General features: G+C 40.1%; 1 protein-coding gene across 1 annotated transcript in view; it reads left to right on the top strand.

Annotated features, from left to right (window-relative positions):
- Positions 1–4,097: 4,097 nt before the first annotated feature.
- TTC8 (tetratricopeptide repeat domain 8) overlaps positions 4,098–21,181 on the top strand; it is a 38,934-nt gene continuing 21,850 nt past the window's right edge. Inside the window, exons 1-5 of the mRNA XM_070403477.1 lie at positions 4,098–4,244; positions 18,344–18,464; positions 18,836–18,899; positions 19,007–19,166; positions 19,366–19,455. Coding sequence (XP_070259578.1) covers positions 4,131–4,244; positions 18,344–18,464; positions 18,836–18,899; positions 19,007–19,166; positions 19,366–19,455 — 549 coding nt within the window. The 5' untranslated portion in view covers positions 4,098–4,130. The remainder of the gene's footprint in view (positions 4,245–18,343; positions 18,465–18,835; positions 18,900–19,006; positions 19,167–19,365; positions 19,456–21,181) is intronic.

Raw genomic sequence — 21,181 nt, 5'->3', positions numbered from 1 at the left:
TTTGATAATGCCTCAAAGTGCTCTATCTCTAGCACAGTGGTTCCCAGCGTGGGGCACATGTCCCACAGGAGGGGCAATTTGATTTTTAAGGGGGGGCAATTCGAGAATGAGTTAACAGTGAATTTTTTGCATTTCTTATGGTTCTAGGGGTCTCTTATACTGTATATAAATATATATTGTGACATATTTATGCATTTCAGTTCTCTATTATGTTTTGAAACTTTATTTGCTATTTTTTCAGATCACTTCATATTATTATTTTTTAACAATTTCTTAGTGATTTCTTCCTCAGTACTTCAACTGTCCTTTCATTCTTTTATTTTTCTCTTTCATGGATGCCATGTTCTTTGGAAGCTTGTTTAGACCAAGTCAATGGCCTTTTAGGCTTCCTCCACGTGAATAGGATTTCACTTTTTGAATAACAAGAATTGTATGCCACAGAGTGGGCATCAGGGTTTTAGAGTTGCTTAGGTGGGGCGTGGCCAAAAAAGTTGGGAACCACTGCTCTAGCATGAAATAAATGTTGTCTGACAGAAAATTGAGGAGATCCCTGGTTGCATACATTGTTTGGTTCCCACCTCAAAGCATTTCTATATTCCTTTGAAAAAACAATGTAATTACACCTTACTTGAATCAAGTTGACTTGATCTCCACAACCAGCCCATAAATAGTCACTAGCATCATCGTTGTTCTCATATCATCGTCACCATCATCCCCCGTTTTATATGCATGGGAGAGACTGTGGTGGCCTTTAAGTACACAACCTGCCTCCCTGGACCACACCCGCTCCTCCCTTTTCTCATGTGTGCAATTTACTTTCTCCTAAGCTCAAGAGCCCTCCTGTTGCCTAAGTTGTTTTTTTGTTTGTTAGTTTTGTTTTTTTGTTAACCTCACCCGAAGATCTTTTTTCCGTTGGGAAAATTGGACCGAAACCTTTCAATGTGCAGGCCTAGGGCTGGCCAGCCAGGGCTTGCCTAAGTTTTCAGTGAGCCAAAAGCAGCCCAGCCTAGGCTCACTCCTGTTACTGTTGGTTCTTCTAGTCTAAGCCCTGCCTTTAGGGTTTAGACTTTAATAGGAAACATTAATAGGAAAAATAGTAGTTGTAACAGTTCCTGGTGAAGGGGGTAGATAAGAATTACTGTCCCAAGTTTTAATAAGTGTCCTCTTTCAAAATCACCTGGATTCATGTCTTGAATTCTTTTCTGAACGAAGTCAAGAATGCTGTCAAACTGTGCTGGGGCAGACTTGCCTCAGCCTGGTCCCTTTCTGGTGATAAGGGGTTCAAATATAGGAAATCTGGCTTCGGAGCCCACTTCTTAATCACCATGCAATAGCTAATTTGCCTAAGAAAACACAGTCAGTCTGAAGTTCAATGCTCTTTCCACTGACTACTCTTTATACAGGATGGGGCAAAGTAGATTAACAGTTGAGAGTAGGCCAAGCACAGAGTTTATTCTTATGTTATTATTTATAAATTATTGTATTATTTTCCATATGAACAACTGTCAACCTATTTTGCTCCACTCTGTACATAAATAACCTTAGGGTGGGGCACCTGTCTTGTTCATCTCTGCATTCTTATCACCAAGCATAGGGCCTACACAAATAATAGTTGACCAAGAGAATATCTTATTTTATACTTTTGCTTTTCTTTTGGGTTAAGTTTTCATGTCCTGAATAACTCCAATTTAAGATTTAAGAAAATTTAACTTTTGACATTTAAAGTTACATGATCTCCAGTATCTGATTTCAAGCCCAATTAACCTAAAGCGATATTCAGTTGCTAGAGAGCTAAATAAAGATAAGGATCCGTGAACTGAGATCTAGCTCTGATTGTGAAACTGACCCTTTCAAAGGAATTATGTTGTTTTGCTATGCTTCGTTTTCTCCAGTAAGAAAATGGCCCTAGTAATTCTTATCTACCCTCTTCACCAAGAACTGTTACAACAGCAATTTTTCTTATTAATGGCATGATATTAAAACGATTTCTGCATTATTAGAAATGATAAAAAATACACATTCATAAAATTAACATAAATACATGTACATGATTTAAAAATAACATGTTTATTACCTTTAAAGGTACATTTTATGCTACATTTGGACATAACATTCTGCAATTTCCTAAGTATTCTATAATTTTTCTCATCCATTTGACTTTTCTGAAAGAGAAAGAATAACCTTCTGAAAGAAGCTAAGATGAATTATATGCTCCTAAGATATTTTAATGCTTCTATTTTGTCTCATATTAAATATATATTTTATATATTTAAAATACTTTTTGTATCCTACTTACAAAAATCTATTTCTCTCTAGGAAGTTGGCAATACTCTCAATATATACAAGGCCATTTTGAACTCAACACAGTGGTCGTTCAACCCTGGTTTCCCATTAAAATGACCTGGGAAACTTAAAAAAAATACTGATTCCTCAGTCCTACCTCAAACCATTTACTGAATATCTGGGGATGGACTTTGGGCGTCGTATATTTAGAAGCTTCCATGACATCCTACGAAATACTTGACCGGCACTCCTCAACAAAGAAAGTCTGAGAAACTGTCACTGACCATAGGAGCCAAAGGAGACATGAGACTAAATAGAATATTGTATCTAACGTGAGATGTTGGAAGAGAAAAAGGATATTAGTGAAAAGACTCTGTGAAATATTGAGCCTAATTGCCAAATGCCAGCATGTGTGGCCCTAAAAATCTGCCACCTTAACACAATAAGCTGCTGCATTAGAACAGATTACATTTCTAGAGGCACTCCCGGGGAAAAGCAATGCACTCATTTTAATACATAATTATAATAATCATAATCCTGAAATTAATTGCCTCCAAGATGCAAAAATTCAAGAAAGACTGCTAGTAGAGGAGTAAAAAACAAACAAACAAACAAACAAACAAACAAAAAAATTACTCACAACCCATTTCTCAGAAAGGTAAGTTTAATTTTTACATCTATGAAAAATATAAATATCTGTGCTGTTGGCAGTTTGTTTCTTATCTATAAAGGAGATTGAGACCTGATCAGAAAGTTATTCAGTATTGAGTTAATTTTCCTCTCTTGCCTCTCCCACTGCGGTAGGAAGGAGGCAAAGAATAAAGATCCCCTAGTCTTCCATAATGAAGTCCACCTGAATTTAACCCAGTCACACTTCTCCTTTCATAACCATTAAAGATATTTGCCATGTGTGTTGATCTCTAGAGCAAAGTCAGAACTGTGCCTGAAGAAATTCTCTGCACAAGTAAATATTCGACCAACAGCAAGTGCTTGAAGATGGTGTTTCAAAAGCTCGTTTTTAATTTTTTGCACACATTATCTTGTTTGGTAAAAATGAATAATTTATAACTCAGAATCCCTGTGCAGCATCAAATTAACAAACAGTAATAACAGCCTGTGGGTAGCCACACAGATTACGGCCCAGATCCCTAACTCCATGAGACATAACGTAAAAAAAATTTCTCTTTCCTCAGCCTATCTCAGTTTCTCATCTGTAAAAAAATTAATGTATTGAACTAAGCAATCTTCAATGTTCCTTTCAATTCGGACTTTGGGATTTGGTGAGAGGGACTTCGAGAAACAGACTGGAGAGTTTTAAGATTTTAGGTAGGGCTTTGGGTTCTAATGGGCAGGATGGTATTGAAAAAGCGGTTTGCAAGCTGGTGTTTCTAGAATCGGAAGGGCAATTGATTGGGATAAAAATAGGTGAAGGAGTAAGAGTAAGACGGTGACCTGTTGGAGGGTCTACTGTGATTGGCAGTGTAAGAAGAGCGTTCGGCTGCTAGGCAACACTGCGTCTAGGGGGAGGTTGAGGACCCCAGTCGGAGGTGTCTAAGTACCGCCTCTTAATTTAGTTACGCTGCCTTCTCGAAATTAATGAAACATGTAGTCTTTAAAAGTACACATTTGTCTTGCACCACGGTTGGCAAGCCCTAGCGTATGGGCAAGCCCGCAGCTGAGTTCTGTTTGCGGTGTTTTCTCTTTCTCCTGTTTTCAGGCGCAATGCGGGCTCCTCTCTGATTAGGCCCCTGTCGCCGAGTTGCCGGGCAGAGCTGGACGCTGCCTGCTCCTGGGTCCCGCCCTCCCTGGGGCCCGCCGAGGTCCTTCCCGGGCAGCCCTCGGCAGCCATGGCCCCAGAGGTGGAACCGCTGTTCCTGGCCTGGAGCTATTTTAGGCGCAGGAAGTTCCAGCTCTGCGCCGATCTGTGCACGCAGATGCTGGAGAAGTCCCCTTACGACCAGGTACCCGCCAGACCCCATCGGCCCTGCGGATCTTGGGGACGAGGCAGAGGGTCCCAGGGGTGCCCAGGCTCCGGGTGGGGGCTCCGGGGAGGAAGGCCCAGAGGCAGGTTGACTGTGTGGTGAGCACAGACCCCGGGAGCCGTGTCTGGCGGGCGCCTGCCCGCTGCGTACCCGAGGCCCGGAGGGACCCGCGGTTGCTGTGCCATGATAACCCGCCTCAAACGTTGGCGGTGCCTTTTCTTCCTTCAAGCGTCCCAGAAAGGAACCCCCAAGTCCCTGACTTTTACTTGCATATGGATGGCCCTTAAGCTCGCTGCATGTGCGTTGTTCATTTCTAAAACAATGACATATAAACTTAACGATCTGTAAACTTTCTACCTCCTGTTGCCATAGCTGCCTTTTTTTCTTTTGGATCAAATGTGTGATCCTTCCACTTCACCTTAAACTGTTATTCAAGAGTGAGGAGCCTTTGATTTGGGGGCATGAGTGCAGCTTGCCAATAAGACAAGTTAGAGGAACCTAGGAGGGGGAAAGGATACCTTTATTATTAGGAGAGAGAGACTGGGGAAGGGACGGAAATGTCCCCCTAAATGGTGGCATTGATGAAAAGAGATTTTTAAATAAACTACAGCGATAGTTTAACTTTTCTTTAAGTGTTATATTCAGTAAAGAGGATGAATAGGTCATATGTTTAATGCATGTGAGAGGTGCAGGTCTGGTTGACAGGTAGTTCCTGGAAGAGGCAAAAAGGAGAAAAAGGGAGGATAGGAGCAGAGCTGTGGCAGTTTGTCAGTGCTTCTAGTAAATGCAAAACAGAGTTCGTGTTTCCCAGCTTTTCCTCTAGTTAGAGAAAAAAAAAAATGAGGGGCGATGCATAAGCCCAGGCATGAGTGTGAACACTGTCACCAGGCTCTGCCATAGGTCTCAGCAAATGGATGGAGGATAACCTGTAGAGGTGAACATTTTGGCCTTCAGATAGACTGTGCATCTCCCCTAGAACAATCCATGGTAGTGGAGATTCCAAGATAGGTTCTGTTTGTGTTAGTTAATAGGATTGTGTTTCTGCGGGCAAGTATTTTTCCAAGTGTGCTTCTTGGGACACTAGTTCCACAAATGCTGTTAAAAAACAACAACACAAAAACTCACCATGATCCCATAGGCCCCCATATGGCATAGGGCAGTGATGGCGAACCTTTTGAGCTCGGCGTGTCAGCATTTTGAAAAACCCCAACTTAACTCTGGTGCCGTGTCACATATAGAAATTTTTTGATATTTGCAACCATAGTAAAACAAAGACTTATATTTTTGATATTTATTTTATATATTTAAATGCCATTTAACAAAGAAAAATCAACCAAAAAAATGAGTTCGAGTGTCACCTCTGACACGCGTGTCATGGGTTTGCCATCACTGGCATAGGGGAATCATGACAAAATATTGGCCCATTTACGTTTGTACCACAAAAGTTAGTTACTGACCTGTGATGTACCAGACATTGCTCTGGGCACCATGGTTTTCAAGATACATGTGGTCAGAACAATGATGAATGTTTCACCAGGAATAGAAGTTTAGCTTGATGTTGTCTTGCAAAACTGGGCTTTTGATATCGGGATAGGGCTGCTGAAAAATTTACAGCGTTCATTCATGTTAGTTATTCTTTGAGCCAACCTTTAAACACCGTACTTTTGGACTATGTGCTTTTCTTAGTACCAGTTTAGGTAGTTTGGGCCCAATTGTTATTTCAATTTGGACATATTTCCCAGTCTGCTTTTCCCAAGCTTGAAGACATCCTGCTTTTTTCTTAATTAAAAAAAATATTTATTTAAGAGTACTGATGTAATTAAGGAAGAGCTTTAGGAAGCTTAAGGAGGTTCCTTTGAGTAAAAACTTGACAAATTCTCTTTCCTTTCCTTAGAATGAGTCCAGGATGGCAGATCTGTAAGGTATTCACAAAGTCTGGCACCCAGGGGCTGTCGTGTATTTGCTGAACAAGTGCATTAATCATATGCATGGTTGCGTTTTGATGGCATTATTTATGTTTGTGAAGATCATCCTAGTTGCCTGATGATAGTCACCCCCAACCCTTGCCCCTCATCCTTTTTATTTTTTTAAATGACCTCCCTCCTCTCCCACTTCTTCTTTTTAAAATGTATTTTTCATTTCAAGAGAGGAAGGGAGAGGGAGAGAGAAATGGAAACATCAGTGATAAGAGAGAATCATTGATTGGCTGAATCCTGCCGGCCCCACACCGGGGATCGAGCCCACAACCTGGGCCTGTGCCCTGACTGGGAATCAAACCGTGACCTCCTGGTTCATAGGTCGATGCTCAACCACTGAGCCCCACAGGCCGGGCGCCCCTCATCCTTAATTCTCAGGACCATTGGTTCTTAAATGTACATTTATATTTTCAAATGAATGTATTTGCATTATGGACATAACAAGTCATTTCTTTTTTTTTAAAATATATTTTTATTGATTTCAGAGAGGAAGGGAGAGGGAGAGAGAGATAGAAACATCAATGATGAGAGAGAATCACCGATTGGCCACCTCCTGCACATCCCCAACTGGGGATCGAGCCCACAACCCAGGCATGTGCCCCTGACCGGAATCGAACCTGGGACCCTTTGGTCCACAATCGGATGCTCTATCGGCTGAGCCAAACCAGCTAGGGCAACAAGTCATTTCTTGTTAATTAATTCAGAAAATTCTTCCTGGATCCCTCCTGGAGAGTGTTTCTAATAGTAATTATCCTCACTGGTATTTATCCTGTGCCACCAAACTGATTTTGGTACAAATGAGTGACTTTGAAGCAGTGCTGGGATACATAGAAGAGCAAGGAAATGACAGTATTTCTTCGGAGTGCCAAATGGATTTATTTTTGCTCTTACTTTTTTCTAAAACAAAATAGCTTTTGCTTTTGATGTTGTTTTTTTCCACTTTTTATTTTGCTTATTTTTCTCCCAGATGAGGAGAACCTCTCTAAAGTGATCTGTTACTTGTTAATCTTTGTGTAAGCTTGTTCAGGGAGCTTCAAAAAAGATAACATTTCAGTCTTGATACATCAGCCTTTTTGGATGAAACCTATCTTTGAGACTATTTTACATTTACTTCCCCTTTAAGAGATATCCTTTTGGCATACTTCCATCAAAAATATTTAATTAGTGCCCTGTGGTTTTTATTAGGACATTTGGGTTTTATTTAATTTTGATTCTTGTCAAAATTGAGGTAGTCTGGTTGGCCAGAGAGGTATGATATACTATGGAATAGCATGTTTCCTTAGAGTAATACATTTTTATATGGATCCAGAAGAACTGAAGGGTAGGTTGAGTATATTAACATGGTGGTTGATAATGGGAAAAGGTTCATGAAGAACGTGGATTCTGAACTGCTTTTCCCAGGAGCAGAATGGTGAGACACAGGGCAGGGTCTGTGAGCATGAAGGGTACTAATTAAGGTTCTGATCAGTTAAGAATAAAGAGAGAAGGATAATTGGTTAACTTAGCATAGTTTCCCCGTTTGATAAAATTCATAGAGAGGCGTTGTCTTTTTTCAAAGTGTTCTTTAAATCCTGACTGAAGAAGTGGTTAAAAGTGATAAGATATGAAAGGGAGAAACTGCCTTCCACACACCGGTCTGACCCCGAGGGAAAGGTTGCTTTTACAGGATGTGGGTCATCCTGATTAGTCGCTTAATCTGATTACTGTTCTTTGTGTTCCATATGTCAGATTCATGGCTTGAAACCCAGTTCTGGTATTTTAGCTCCATTATATTTATTTATTTATTTATTTATAAATATATTTTTATTGATTTTTTACAGAGAGGAAGGGAGAAGGGATAGAGAACCAAAAACATCGATGAGAGAGAAACATCGATCAGCTGCCTCCTGCACATCCCCTATTGGGAATGTGCCTGCAACCAAGGTACATGCCCTTGACCGGAATTGAACCTGGGACCCTTGAATCCGCAGGCCGACGCTCTGCCCACTGAGCCAAACCAGTCAGGGCAAGCTCCATTATATTTAAACAGTTCATAAAACAGGGAGGTTTTTCGGGTACTGTTTTTTTTGTTTGTTTGTTTTTTTAATGACAATGGGGTAGATTTCTGATAGATTTCCAAATTATTAAAATTAATGATTCTGGAAGCCGTATATCAGAATAGGGGTCATTCACATTCTCCTTCCCCACCCCCGATCTCTGCTTGTAGTGAGAGATGTTACAGAGAGGAAGGGGTTAATACTGTAAATGGTTTGAAGGTGGAGAAAAGGCTAAGAGCCACTGGCTTAGATGAAAGATAGGGAATCAGGGCTCCCCAGTGACTTATCTGTTAGTCCCTGGTTGAGACAATGATCTAGAGATCCGAGCCAAAAAGCATCTTTCTGGATGATTATCTAATTTATTTCCTCTTTGGGGCCATGGAGACTTAGCCACCCTTAGTCTTTTGATTCTGTACCCTGTGGAGCAGTTCTTTTTCTGATTTTGTATTCCTGCTGAATTTTACATATTACATTCCCACTTGGCTACTTGGTCACTCAATCTCCCTAACCTTCTGAAATCTGTCCATTTCTCTGTTCCCTTACATTTCCCCCGCTTCCTGTTACTGTTAAATTCTGAATAATAACTCAGAAGAGTAGATTCATTAGCTGGAGTGAGTATAGGTGGCCATTAGGAAGTCACATTCAGAATTATCTGGAGACTTAACTCCCTGAAGTAATAACAGCAACCTAAGAGAAAGCCTTACTGCAGGGAGGAAGGGAGGAGACAAACTGATGTGAATTGAAGTTGATGCTAATGAGTATTTGCTGGTTGTAGGCGGTGCCACTCTGCTGTCCATGGCCTCTTGCTCCCTTTGAAGGAGATCCAGAGAGACGTTTTAATTTGTGTGCCTAACTGGGGGTTCCTTCTGAGCTCTGACAAGGGAAGTAATAGAGAGTTTGGAGCTTTTTCGTTCATGATGTAGATGTTCTTACAGAGAAATTCTGTGTGATTGATAACTCCTGTCAAAGGTGCTACCACCCTTACACTTCATTGACAATGATAGTACATATGAAAGAATTCCGAAAATGGTTAAATTTTCTTAAAAGTGCAAAGTTTTATGCTATAAAGTGGGCACGATTACTCCACTATGAGAGGAGGACTAGGTAATGGAGGTTGCATGACTTGCTCAAGGTCATGCAGCTAAGTGGCTCCTGAGGACCAAGCCCAGGTCTTCTGATTCTAGGGCTAGGCCTGGCGCTTTCTATATCCATGGAAATAATTTGCTAGACCAAGCGAACCTAACTTGTGGTTCCCTATAGGGGCGGATTAATTGAAATCACAAAACTCTAGTAGAGAGAGATCCAAAGATGTCTCAGTGATTTTTAAAAAGTTCTGCCTTCTCTCTAAATTACGACATCCTGAGTCTTTTCTTGTCATAGTCCTGCTGCTCCTGATGGACCTCCAGGCCAGCCCTACCTGGCCTTGGTCTCCCCACGCCCTACAGTAGTCTGCTGTCCAGCCTTGCTACGACCTCACATTCTCAGCAAAGTACCAGCTGTTGGCCCTGAATGTCTAGGTTCAGATTCTGCCTGTACACCTTGACCTCAGAGTTTTCTCATCTGTAAAATGGGGATGATAATGTACCTATCTCAAAGGGTTGTTGTGAGGGTTAAGTTCATGAATATATGGTAAGTGATCAAAAATGTTAGCTGCTATTGTCTCTATGCAGCTAGAGATATTTGCATGTAGGATTCTGTCATCTATGTTTTTCTCAAAGGATTGTTGGTAATATGGAAAGCATCTGTGAGGAGTGTCCAGTGAATTGATGATAAAATGATGTTGAATGTAGGTTATAAAATCATTGGCACTCAGTAATTTCCAGAATAATCCCTCTCCCTTTTCTCTGACTTCCTTATCTCTCATGTGTTCTTTTCTCCTCTTCAACTAAGTCATCTATAATCGGTCCATAGCTTGAATATAGCATTTACCATATTGTATTGTAATTGATTGGATTATGTGCTTTCCCCCCATAGGATGTTTTCAGTGCCTAGCCGAGTGCCAGGGATGCCGGGAGAATGTTGTGGAATGAATGTGTTCTCTGCCTCCCTCTCCTTTAGGCTTTGTCTCCATCTTCCATTCATACAACCTCACCTGCCTCCACATCTTCTCATCCTGTAGGCCTCTAATTTTCTCCTCTCACCTTCTCATTTCACATCATTTTCCTACATGCTTTTTAGCTGTACGGTAAATTGTAAATGTATTCCTGAGGGACAGTGGAATGAGGCAGAGCGAGCGCAGAGGCCTTCATCCGGGAACAGAGCGCTCTGAGGCTCAGCTGCCGGTTTCAGTTTGGCCACTGGGGGATCTTCCTGCCCTTGGCAGAATAACAAGCATCTTCTTTAGTTGTTTTCTTTTCCGTTTCAAGCATTGTCTACAATTACCTCTGGTAAGCTTTTCCCCCTTTGTATATGGAACTTATGTTTTTCCTACACTTTACCCTTCAATCCTGCTTTATTATTTCCAACTCATTTTTTTTTTTATCTCCAAGATGCACTGGCAAGAAAGAGCTGTGGCTCTTTGTATAACCTTGAGCAAATTACAAGGCATCTCTGAATTTGTTTTATTATCTGTAAAGTGGATAATATCACTTACCTGCCCCTCTCAGATGGTTGTTATGAAACTCAAGTGAAATAATGGGTCAACAGACATGTATCCAAATAACCAGAAAAAAAGAATAGAAAGGGGTTACTTCTGTCATTTCATTTCCTATATATCAGTGTGTTTCTTTAAGTATGGACTGTGGGAAATCTGTACTTTTCTTAGATCTTTCTTGTGCACAGTGGAATCGAAAACCTCCCGTTGCTATGCATTCTTAGCTGCTGTTTTGTGTTTGGTTCAGCTCATTGATAAATATTCTCTAAAGCCCACCCACTAGGGCCCTCACTTTCCAGCCTCGCTTGGCCTTTGTCTCTCATGTTCCTCCCATGTGCCACACTAAAGAAATTGCTTATCCTTTACACATTGCTTGAACACATAGTAATTCTTAAATAAATATGTAGGGTATTCTTTTTTGGATTTTAGAGCTGTAGAAAGCAAGGCAAGCAAAGATCCGATTCCTGTTTCTTAGTAGATTCCTCAATAAAACACACTCAGGTATTGGACAGAAGCTATTGATATAGACATGTAAGTGTAGATGTTTTATAAATAAATTTGTTTAGAAGTCTGATTTTTTACCAATGGATTTCTATTTAATTTGGACAGAAAATACTCTGAGGTATCAGCGCCTGGCACTGATATACATTACATAGTCTATATATAAAATTTTCTCAGAGCACATTACAGTTAGAATTAATTTTTTATCTTCAGCCACCAATCCCATTGTATTTATGTGAACTAGAGGGTTTAGAGCAGTGGTTCTCAACCTTCCTAATGCCGCGACCCTTTAATACAGTTCCTCATGTTGCGGTGACCCCCAATTTCATTGTTACAAATTAAACATAATGAAAGCATAGTGATTAATCACAAAAACAATATGTAATTATATATGTGTTTTCCGATGGTCTTAGCCGACCCCTGTGAAAGGGTCGTTCGACCCCCAAAGGGGTCACGACCCACTGGTTGAGAAACGCTGGTTTAGAGTATGTAGATTTTCCTTCTCCTCCCAAAGTGATTAAAGTCTGATATTTTAACCACCATATAAAGAAATGTTTCCTTGGTACAATTGTCAAATTATTTTTAATTTGGGAAGCTGTTGTGTCTTCATTAAATGAGCAGTTAAGATATCTTCTCTGTGCTCTAAATGAGGTTAGAGTACTTAGAATTTTCTGATCATAGAGAATTTAGTACTCTTCAGAGTATATTAGTTTTACAGAACTCCTGAGAGCACTTATGTAGAAAAATTAAAGTTAATATTTTGATTTTTATTGAGTGAGTTTGAATTCATCTACAAATACTTGGTTAGTCAGTAAGACTTTTTATTTTAGAAACTGTATTTCTTTAAAGTGTTTACTACCAACAATAAAGAATTTAAATAAATAAAAAACGTTTGCTACCTTCTTAATGCTTCCCAGGAACCAGGTCCTGAATTGCCAGTATCTCAGGTAAAGGCTTAGCTGCAGCCCTTAGTTTAGAGAATACTTTAATTATTATCGCTTAGTTGTTGCTATAGACTAGAAAATTTGCTACCTATCTACCTGTCGTGTTATAAAATTAGCCGTATCTAGGCATTCTGTACCTTCTTATGTAACTATTATATTCCTAATGCTTTTGTGTCTGTGGGTGGGTAGCCTTATGGAACTCATAGAGTCTATTCAGTAAGCCCTGGTGCTTAAATAGAAATAACCAATATTGACCAGAAGGATAACAATAAAGGAAGCAAGGGGAACCAGGACCTTAGAAAGGGAGCAAGAAGTTAGCAGAGCCACAAGTGTCTGAAAAGACTGTGATGGGTAGGACATGTCTTGAGGAGAACAGCCCGACTCTGCTTCAGAAGGTCTTGGTTATGGACAGAGGTGCTTGTCACAGTGAAGAAGGAAGGAAGGGACCCTGGCCAGACAGCCACCTCTACTAAATTGACTTGGTTAGAGGTAGGGGGTGGTCAGAGGGACGTGTTAACTGGGTAGGTTACAGCAAGTGAGGGAGAGAAGGGGGCTAGTTAGGGGAGCACCTGGCCAGTGAAGCTTTTAGTTCAAGTGGGTTTCCAGGAAGTGTGAGAATAAGGAGAAGGGAGGGAAGAGCTGTAAATCAGAGAGCTTAAATATTGCCAGGTGTTTGCCCTCCCAAACGAGAGAGAATTTTAAGTGTTTTTCAGGTAAATAAGTGATTTGAACCTTATATAGGGCCCATATGGATAATCACCAATTTTTTTTTAGAAGAAAGCAATATAAAAAGTACTCTTATAAGAGGCCTGTGAGTGTTAAAGAGACACCATAAATAGGTTAAAATGTAGCGCTCTGTTCTTTAAAAGTGTGCCATTTGTCTTTGAAATGTTTATAACCAAAACTATTTTTTGCATACTATGTACAAGTCATTTAAGAAGGACCTAAATTATAAACAGAGTAAGTAGTGTGCTTTTTTGTTTTCACTACTTTTGGAAGATTTTGATTAAAATTAAAACATCAATAATTTGCATGGTTGGCATGGTTTTAAAACTATAAATGGCACTGGAAAGTTTCAAACTAGCACAGGGACTTCATGAAAGATCTGTATTTAGTATTACTTTCCTGTTATGTTACTGTAGACCTAATTATCCAGTGGATAGTGAGCTAAAAGAATAAAAATCGGACAAGGCTGACAGGATTCTTTTGAGCTCACTATTTACACTTTTTGCCTCTCTCTTCTTTGGCACATTTTTACAACTTCAAAATAAATAAGGCTTTGCAATAATAATTCAATATTCTGTGCTTAGATTTTCACCTTCATAGTCTAGACCAGTGATGGCGAACCTTTTGAGCTCGGCGTGTCTGCATTTTGAAAAAGCCTAACTTAACTCTGGTTGCCGTGTCACATATAGAAATTTTTTGATATTTGCAACCATAGTAAAACAAAGGCTTATATTTTTGATATTTATTTTATATATTTAAATGCCATTTAACAAAGAAAAATCAACCAAAAAAATGAGTTCACGTGTCACCTCTGACACGCGTGTGATAGGTTCGCCATCACTGGCCTAGACAGTGTCAGATGTTACTGATTTTTATGTTGTCACAATCAGGTTAGACAGACTGTTCTTAATAATAACCTAGCAAAATTGTTTCGTACATGCTTTTAACTACTGGCCTTGCATTCTGTATTAAGAGGAACTGAACAATTTAAATATGTTGCCCTCAGTCAGTATAATTTTGCCTTTTGAAATGTTTATTTTTATAACTAAACTTGGATTAACCTCACAGAAGGGAGAACAAGTCAGTATTTTCCTGATATTAGCCAACAGGTATTCACCTCCAGAATAGTGTCCTGTAGTCTAACTCAGTAGGTGGATGAGATGAGGTTATGTTTCACAGATAAAAAAGGAAAATATTGATGAGATAATCACTCAGTTATATTGGGAGATTCTATGCTTTTCTTCTTTAAAAAAACTTCCTTAAACATCTATTATTTTTTGTGGACTTCACAGGACTTGCAATACATAGGTATTCAAATTATTTACATAAATTTCCTGACCCTGTCATTTTTCAACAAGTTAAACATATCTGATAAAGCTAGTTTATATTATTATTCAGATTCAAGGGGCAGTTTGGGATCATAGATTGTGCTTTATTATGCATTTTATTTTAATCACTGATTAGTTTTGAGCTTAACAAATAATTTAAACAGGCAGAGGATTTTGGAGCTGTAAAACATACTTGGATTTTTTTCAAAATAAATTTTAAAAAATTTGTTTAAAGCCAAAGCCCCATCTGCTGTTTTTTATTAAAATCTCAAGAATTGTTCACATTGCCAAGAGCAGTTCTTTGAATACAATCTGATGTTTAATCTAGCAGTGACATGTGAGTTTCAAGGTCATTTTTTGTTAGGATAGAAAGAAAGTCAGGAAGATTAATATCCTCAAATACTGGTTAAATTTAAAATTTAATAACAGTTTAAGTAGATTTTATTATAGAGCTTTAAATATAAAAAATTCACATCATTCTACTTAAAAATTAGATTTTAGAAATTGGAGCTCTACTTTTTTGAAAAGGTGAATTCTTATGTAATAAAATTTTAAAAAGTGTTCTTATTTGGCTTCTGAATTATTTATTCATTTGTATAGGGAGGGAATAGTAGATTTACTTTCCTATGTTTTGCTTAGCCTAATATAAGAAAATTTGCACCTCCTTAATACTTGAGAGGTTAGTAGGAAGATAGATGTCAAGAACCATGATGGCGTGAACTATGAGATAAAGTCTGGACATGAAAATAATTTAAAAATATGTGCATGGATAATTAATACCCAAATCTATACTAATAAAAGGGTAATATGCTAATTAGACCAGGTCAACCGGACATCTTCCGGTTGTCTGGTCCTCCTTCTAGACAAAGCCATGGTGGCGGGGGCTGAGGCAGAGGTGGTTAGGGGTGATCAGGCAGGCGGGCAGAGTGGTTAGGGGTGATCAGGCAGGCAGGCAGAGTGGTTAGGAGTGATCAGGCAGGCAGGTGAGCAGTTAGGAGCCAGCGGTCCCAGATTGCGAGAGGGATGTCTGACTGCCAGTTTAGACCTGATCCCTGTGGACATCACCCGAGGGGCCCGGATTGGAGAGGGTGCAGGCTGGGCTGAGGGACACCCCCTCCCCCCCCCCCCCACACACAAGAATTTTGTGCACCCGGCCTCTAGTATATAAATGATACTATAATTATAAAAACTTGGCTTTTAGAAATTCCACTTAATGAGGACTCCATATCTTGGTTTTGAAGTTTCATTAGCTCCTCATCATCAGGATAAAAATTCATATACCTCACTGTGGCATACAGAGCCTATCTGCTTCTGCCATTTTCTCCGGCTTCTTCTCTGACTGCTGCCTCAATTGGACCTGATTCTCCAACCATACTCAACTCTCTCAGAGCTGCCAAACTAGCCTGCTTCTGTCCTGTTGTTTGCTTTACCTGGCATAAGCTTGCTAGTCTTGGCCACTGGGCCAAACTCTTGTCTACTATTCCCTCTACCTCAAGGCAGCTGGGTGCCTTTCTCTCCCATAGCTCCAGAATGTTGATATTACACTTTCCCCATAACACTGCAGTTCTCATGTGCTAGAACCAGGCCTACTTACCTCTGTTCCCAGGACCTGGCAAGCTGTAGGTGCTTCTGAGTTAAGTACTGGAATGAACCACTGAGCCAGCAAAGCCCACCTCCTGCTTTACTGTTCCCACAGAAAATGTGCAGTCCTTCTTCCTGTCCACCAGAGGGTGCTGAGCAAAGAATGCCCTGAAAAATGGAAGCCGTCACCTTAGGAGCCTAAATATATCGTGAAGATAGTCTTCTTTATTCCCATTAAAATGAAAGCTTGAAGATTTTTTAAAAAAATCTTTTCTTTAAATTTTAAAAATATATACATTCCAATTACTTTAGCCTACAAAGAAATCATGACTTTCTAATTCCTATAAAACCATTTTCCATACCACTTGCACTGCTTTGCCTTGCCTTATATTCCAATAGGTGATGTGTTCAGGGAAGTTAGGATCCAAGTTGTATTCTCATGCTTCCTTCTCAGAACCTAGCCGAATGCTCTATTTAGGAGGTACTCCATAGATGTGGACTGACTGACTGCATGCCTCTTGGGTTCCTTGTGAGGACCCTTTGGAACTCTTAGTGCCTTCATGTGTTCCACTCTGAGTCCCTTTGCCTTCACTCAGCAGGTATGGTGAGCTCTAAACCGTCCAAGTTTCCCTTGCTGCTACTTCCTCTAGACCAGCGGTTCTCAACCTGTGGGTCTCGACCCCTTTGGGGGTCGAATTACCCTTTCACAGGGGTCGCCTAAGACCATCGGAAAACATATATATAATTACATACTGTTTTTGTGATTAATCACTGTGCTTTAATCATGTTCAATTTGTAACAATGAAAATACATCCTGCATATCAGATATTTACATTACGATTCATAACAGTAGCAAAATTACAGTTATGAAGTAGCAACGAAAATAATTTTATGGTTGGGGGGTCACCACAACATGAGGAACTGTATTAAAGGGTCGCGGCATTAGGAAGGTTGAGAACCACTGCTCTAGACTATAAGTCAGCTCTATGCTGCGACTGCAAGACTTGCCTTCTCTCCATGTTGTCCATAGGACAGACACCAAGCTTTGTAGTTCTCTGCTCCTCATAAAGTAGTTTTAAGTGTTTAACAAGACATAGAATTGCGCACATCTTTATATCTAATTTTTAAGGTAAAGCAAAGCTGACATTTTCTAGATTCCTTAATTACTTTTTTCTTTTCAGCCCCACTATCTAGCAGGTTTTCTACTGGCTAGATCACATAGCAACCAAGATTGTGTTGATTAATTATTGGGAGAAGTTGATCTTAGTTAATTCAACATTTTTGGAATACTTATTGTGTAAAAAAAACACCAAAGATGTTATTGAAAATTAAAAAATTAACAAAGAAAAAAGCTCATTTTCTAGGAAATGGAGGGCTAAACCTATTCCCAAATAATTATAGCGTTTGTCAGATATGGTAAGTACATAATAATAGAAGCTTGAAGAGAATGCTCTGTGAGACAGACGAGAGGGAAGTAGGTTTAGAGTTGAACTATAAGGGAGGTCATCGTGAAGGACTTGATCCTGAAGGAGGAGGGCAGAAGGAGCATGGTGGGTGTATCTTCACCCATTTGTTCTCAAATTATTATTCTAGTAAAATTTTCTCTGAAGATCTTTTATCTATAAAAAGGCATGTTAGAAGGCTCACAAGCTAATTATCACACTTTTATTTATTAGGTAATTGATGTATTAGTTGTTTCATGATAAATAATGACCTTTCCTTCTTAGATCCTTGACATAGCCTTTTAAATTAGTATAATGCATTAAGTGGTAAACATGCTTAATAAAAGGCTAATATGCAAATCAACCGAACGGCGGAATGACCGGTCACTATGATACACACTGACCACCAGGGGGTAGACGCTCAATGCAGGAGCTGCCACCTGGTGGTCAGTGTGCTCCTACAGGGGGAGTGCTGCTCAGCCAGAAGCTGGGCTCATGGCTGGTGATCGCAGTGGCTATGGTGGGAGCCTCTCCCGCCTCTGCAGCAGCGCTAGGGACCCCTTGGGGGATGTCTGCCTGCTGGCTTAGGCCCGCTCCCCCTAAGCCAGCAGGCAGACATCCCCTGAGGGGTCCCGGACTGCAAGAGGGCACAGGCCGGGCTGAGGGATCTCCCCCCACCAGTGCACTAATGTTGTGCACCAGGCCTCTAGTCTATAATAATAAAAGCATAATATGCTAATTAGACCTAACGTCCTTTCAGATGACCTTGTGGATGAAGCCGGGGCTATGAGGGCCGAGGCAAGCTGCTGCAGCTGTGAGAGCCGAGCCCCTTGCACAAATTTTGTGCATTGGGCCTCTAGTTAGATAATAATAAAGGATGGCTGGCTTCTGCAAGCTTTGCAGTACTTCTAATGCTGTTTAATATGTGCTTATTTTATCCATGCTTTGTAGGCAGCTTGGATTTTGAAAGCACGCGCACTAACTGAAATGGTATATATCGATGAAATCGATGTAGATCAGGAAGGCATTGCGGAAATGATACTGGACGAAAATGCTATTGCTCAAGTTCCACGTAAGTGTTGGTTTTTCAGTTAAGTAAATGAGATGCCATTAGGAGGAGGAAATCTTGTGTTTACAAAATACGTCGTCAGGTATAGCATGTTTAAAAAATTCTTACGGCACACCAGTTGAAAATCACTGCTGTGAGCCTTTGCTGAGTGGGTTAGTACTACTTACCTGACAGACTTGGTGTGAAGATTAAATATGATAACATAAGTAACCTGATAGACACTCAACAAATATTAGTTTCAAACACATTTCCCTAAAATATATTTCCTGTTATGAATGTCTTTTGCACCAGCACGTTTCTGAAAATTCATTAGCTGACAGTGTTTACAGTTTTGTAAATAATACATAAGTTGAATTCACTGCCTCATCTCACAGGCCCTGGAACATCCTTGAAACTCCCTGGAACTAATCAGACAGGAGGGCCTAGTCCAGCCATCAGGTATGTGTTTCTGTTTCATACCCTCTGCCACTAAATATTGTCCAGACTGTTAGAGACTCTTCCTTTGTTGATCTTCTTTGTATTTGAACCATTGACAACCGTTACAGGCCAATCACTCAAGCGGGAAGACCCATTACAGGTTTCCTTCGACCCAGCACACAGAGTGGCAGGCCGGGCACCATGGAGCAGGCCATTCGAACGCCCAGGACCGCCTACACGGCTCGCCCTGTCACCAGCTCGTCCGGAAGATTCGTCAGGCTGGGCACGGTGAGCTGTCAGAGCCTGGCACTGCCCAAGTAACATTATGTGACATCACTTTGCACTGTTGTTGTAGTGGAGAATTATATGGAAGGTTTTTAAAGGCGATTCTTTTGAATTATGTTGCCTTTATAATTTTTCTGCATGAGTTTTAATTTGTGTTTCAAGAGAAGGTTTTCTATTTCTTGTTTTATCATTTTCTCCATAGGCTTCCATGCTTACAAGTCCGGATGGCCCTTTTATAAATCTGTCTAGACTGAATTTAACAAAATATGCCCAGAAACCTAAATTGGCAAAGGTATGTACTTCAAATTATGTTAGGAAGTTATATTAGAAGTATTATCGTAATAACATTGTAGGAACTGGATACAAATTTGTGAAGGAAAGGCCATGTTTTTATTGAAATGGGTATGTTTAATTACTATATATGTAAAATTCCTCTTAGTCTGGAGTTAAGGAAAGTCAGTCAGAAATAAAGCATATACAGTGTACTGTTATTCTAGGAAATTCTTTTTTTTCCTTATAAAGAACGGTAACTTAGAGCAAGGAAAGCAGATACGCAGCAGCATCTTCAGGGAGTGAAGCTAAGGAGGTCATCTCTATGTGTGTGTATTTTTTTTTTTCTTTTTCAGCTTGGCCAATTCTCAGAAAAATGATTTTCTATCCTTGAGGATTTTAGGACTGTCAAAAAGAAGATTAAAAAAATGTACTCCTTCTAATTAGTATTTAATCAGGCGTCTCAATAAGGATTACTCAAGCCAGACAGTGGCAAGCCAAGTACATTAGTAATTCTAACTACTCAAAGATTAAATGCTCCTTTAAATTAAAGAGGGAGCGACGGAGGGAGGGAGGGGAGGAGGGAGGGAGAGGGAGAGAGCCCATGACCTTTCCAGTATAAAAATACTTGGAGGTGAGCGTGGAATAATTCAGAGCTAGGAGCACTTATCTTCTGGAAACTGGTTTAAGCCTAGCTCAGGTTTTAACTGTAATCTCTGTGAATTCTGTACATGAGTCCTGAGCTCATTCCTAATCTCAATTTCAATGGCATTTAACATATTTGCTAAATATCAAACACGCTAGGAAACCGAAATGGATACGAGTGATACAGACTTGGAGTTTAAACCAGGAAGAGAGATGCTAGTAGGTAGAAAGGGACTCAGATTAGCATAGTGCTGATGATATTTTCCTAAGTGCTTATTTGCAGTCCCGCCAGCTTCATAGCAGAATCATGAAGCTTTTCTCATTTCTCTTTCTGTTGTGAGAGTGGCGTGTTAAGAGCAGCCCGGATGGAACATCTGATTCCCTGCCTTTTCAGGCCATTGACTTGAGGTGGCTGGATGGCTAGTCGACACCAGTGCTGTTTCCTAACCACGAAGTTCAGTCAGTGGAGGCATTTCCCACAGTTAACTCCTGATGCTTCCAGGACAGACCTGTCTGTGTTCCTAGATTTAGACTGAACTAGATTTTGTACATTTTTAGTACAAAATGCCAGGTTTTTCAGTCTTTGGTCCCCAACTTGCTTGACTCCTCACAACTCATTTCTAATGTTGGCATATTGCTCGGGGTGTCTGTGTGACTCGACTCCCTGGCACTGTCTCAGGTGTTGTGCCATCTTTTTCATGGCAGTGGTAACACCAACTGCACTCTGAACTTTTTTCTTTTTCTGCATAACAGAACAAATGGAAGGTTACGTGTAGTTTTTTAAAGAAAGATGTTGTCCTGATTTTTTGTTGTTGTTTCCAAGTCTTCTCTGTTAATAACCTTGATATCTTCCAGGAGTTCCAGCCTCTTTGCAAGTGCAAATAATGTTGTTATGGACAGATGTAGTCCTACCAACAGATAATCCAGTAAATGCTTATTTATCCACATGAGTTGGGTGAAGGATCAAAATAATGGCTCCCAGCCCTGGTTGCCCATTAGAGTCATCTGAATAATAAGCAACCACCCCCACCACTTTACCCTGAAACTCTACTCTGTTTCAGAAGAAACATCCAGATTTTCCTATGTCTAAAGTGTTATTATTA

This window comes from Myotis yumanensis, unplaced genomic scaffold (assembly GCF_028538775.1).
Source record: "Myotis yumanensis isolate MYYU_CA2020_CCGP unplaced genomic scaffold, mMyoYum1.0.hap1 SCAF_1, whole genome shotgun sequence".
NCBI classification, from domain to species: Eukaryota; Metazoa; Chordata; class Mammalia; order Chiroptera; family Vespertilionidae; genus Myotis; species Myotis yumanensis.
The sequence above is the reverse complement of the archived record's forward strand: the minus strand, read 5'-3'. Positions and strand labels throughout refer to the sequence as shown.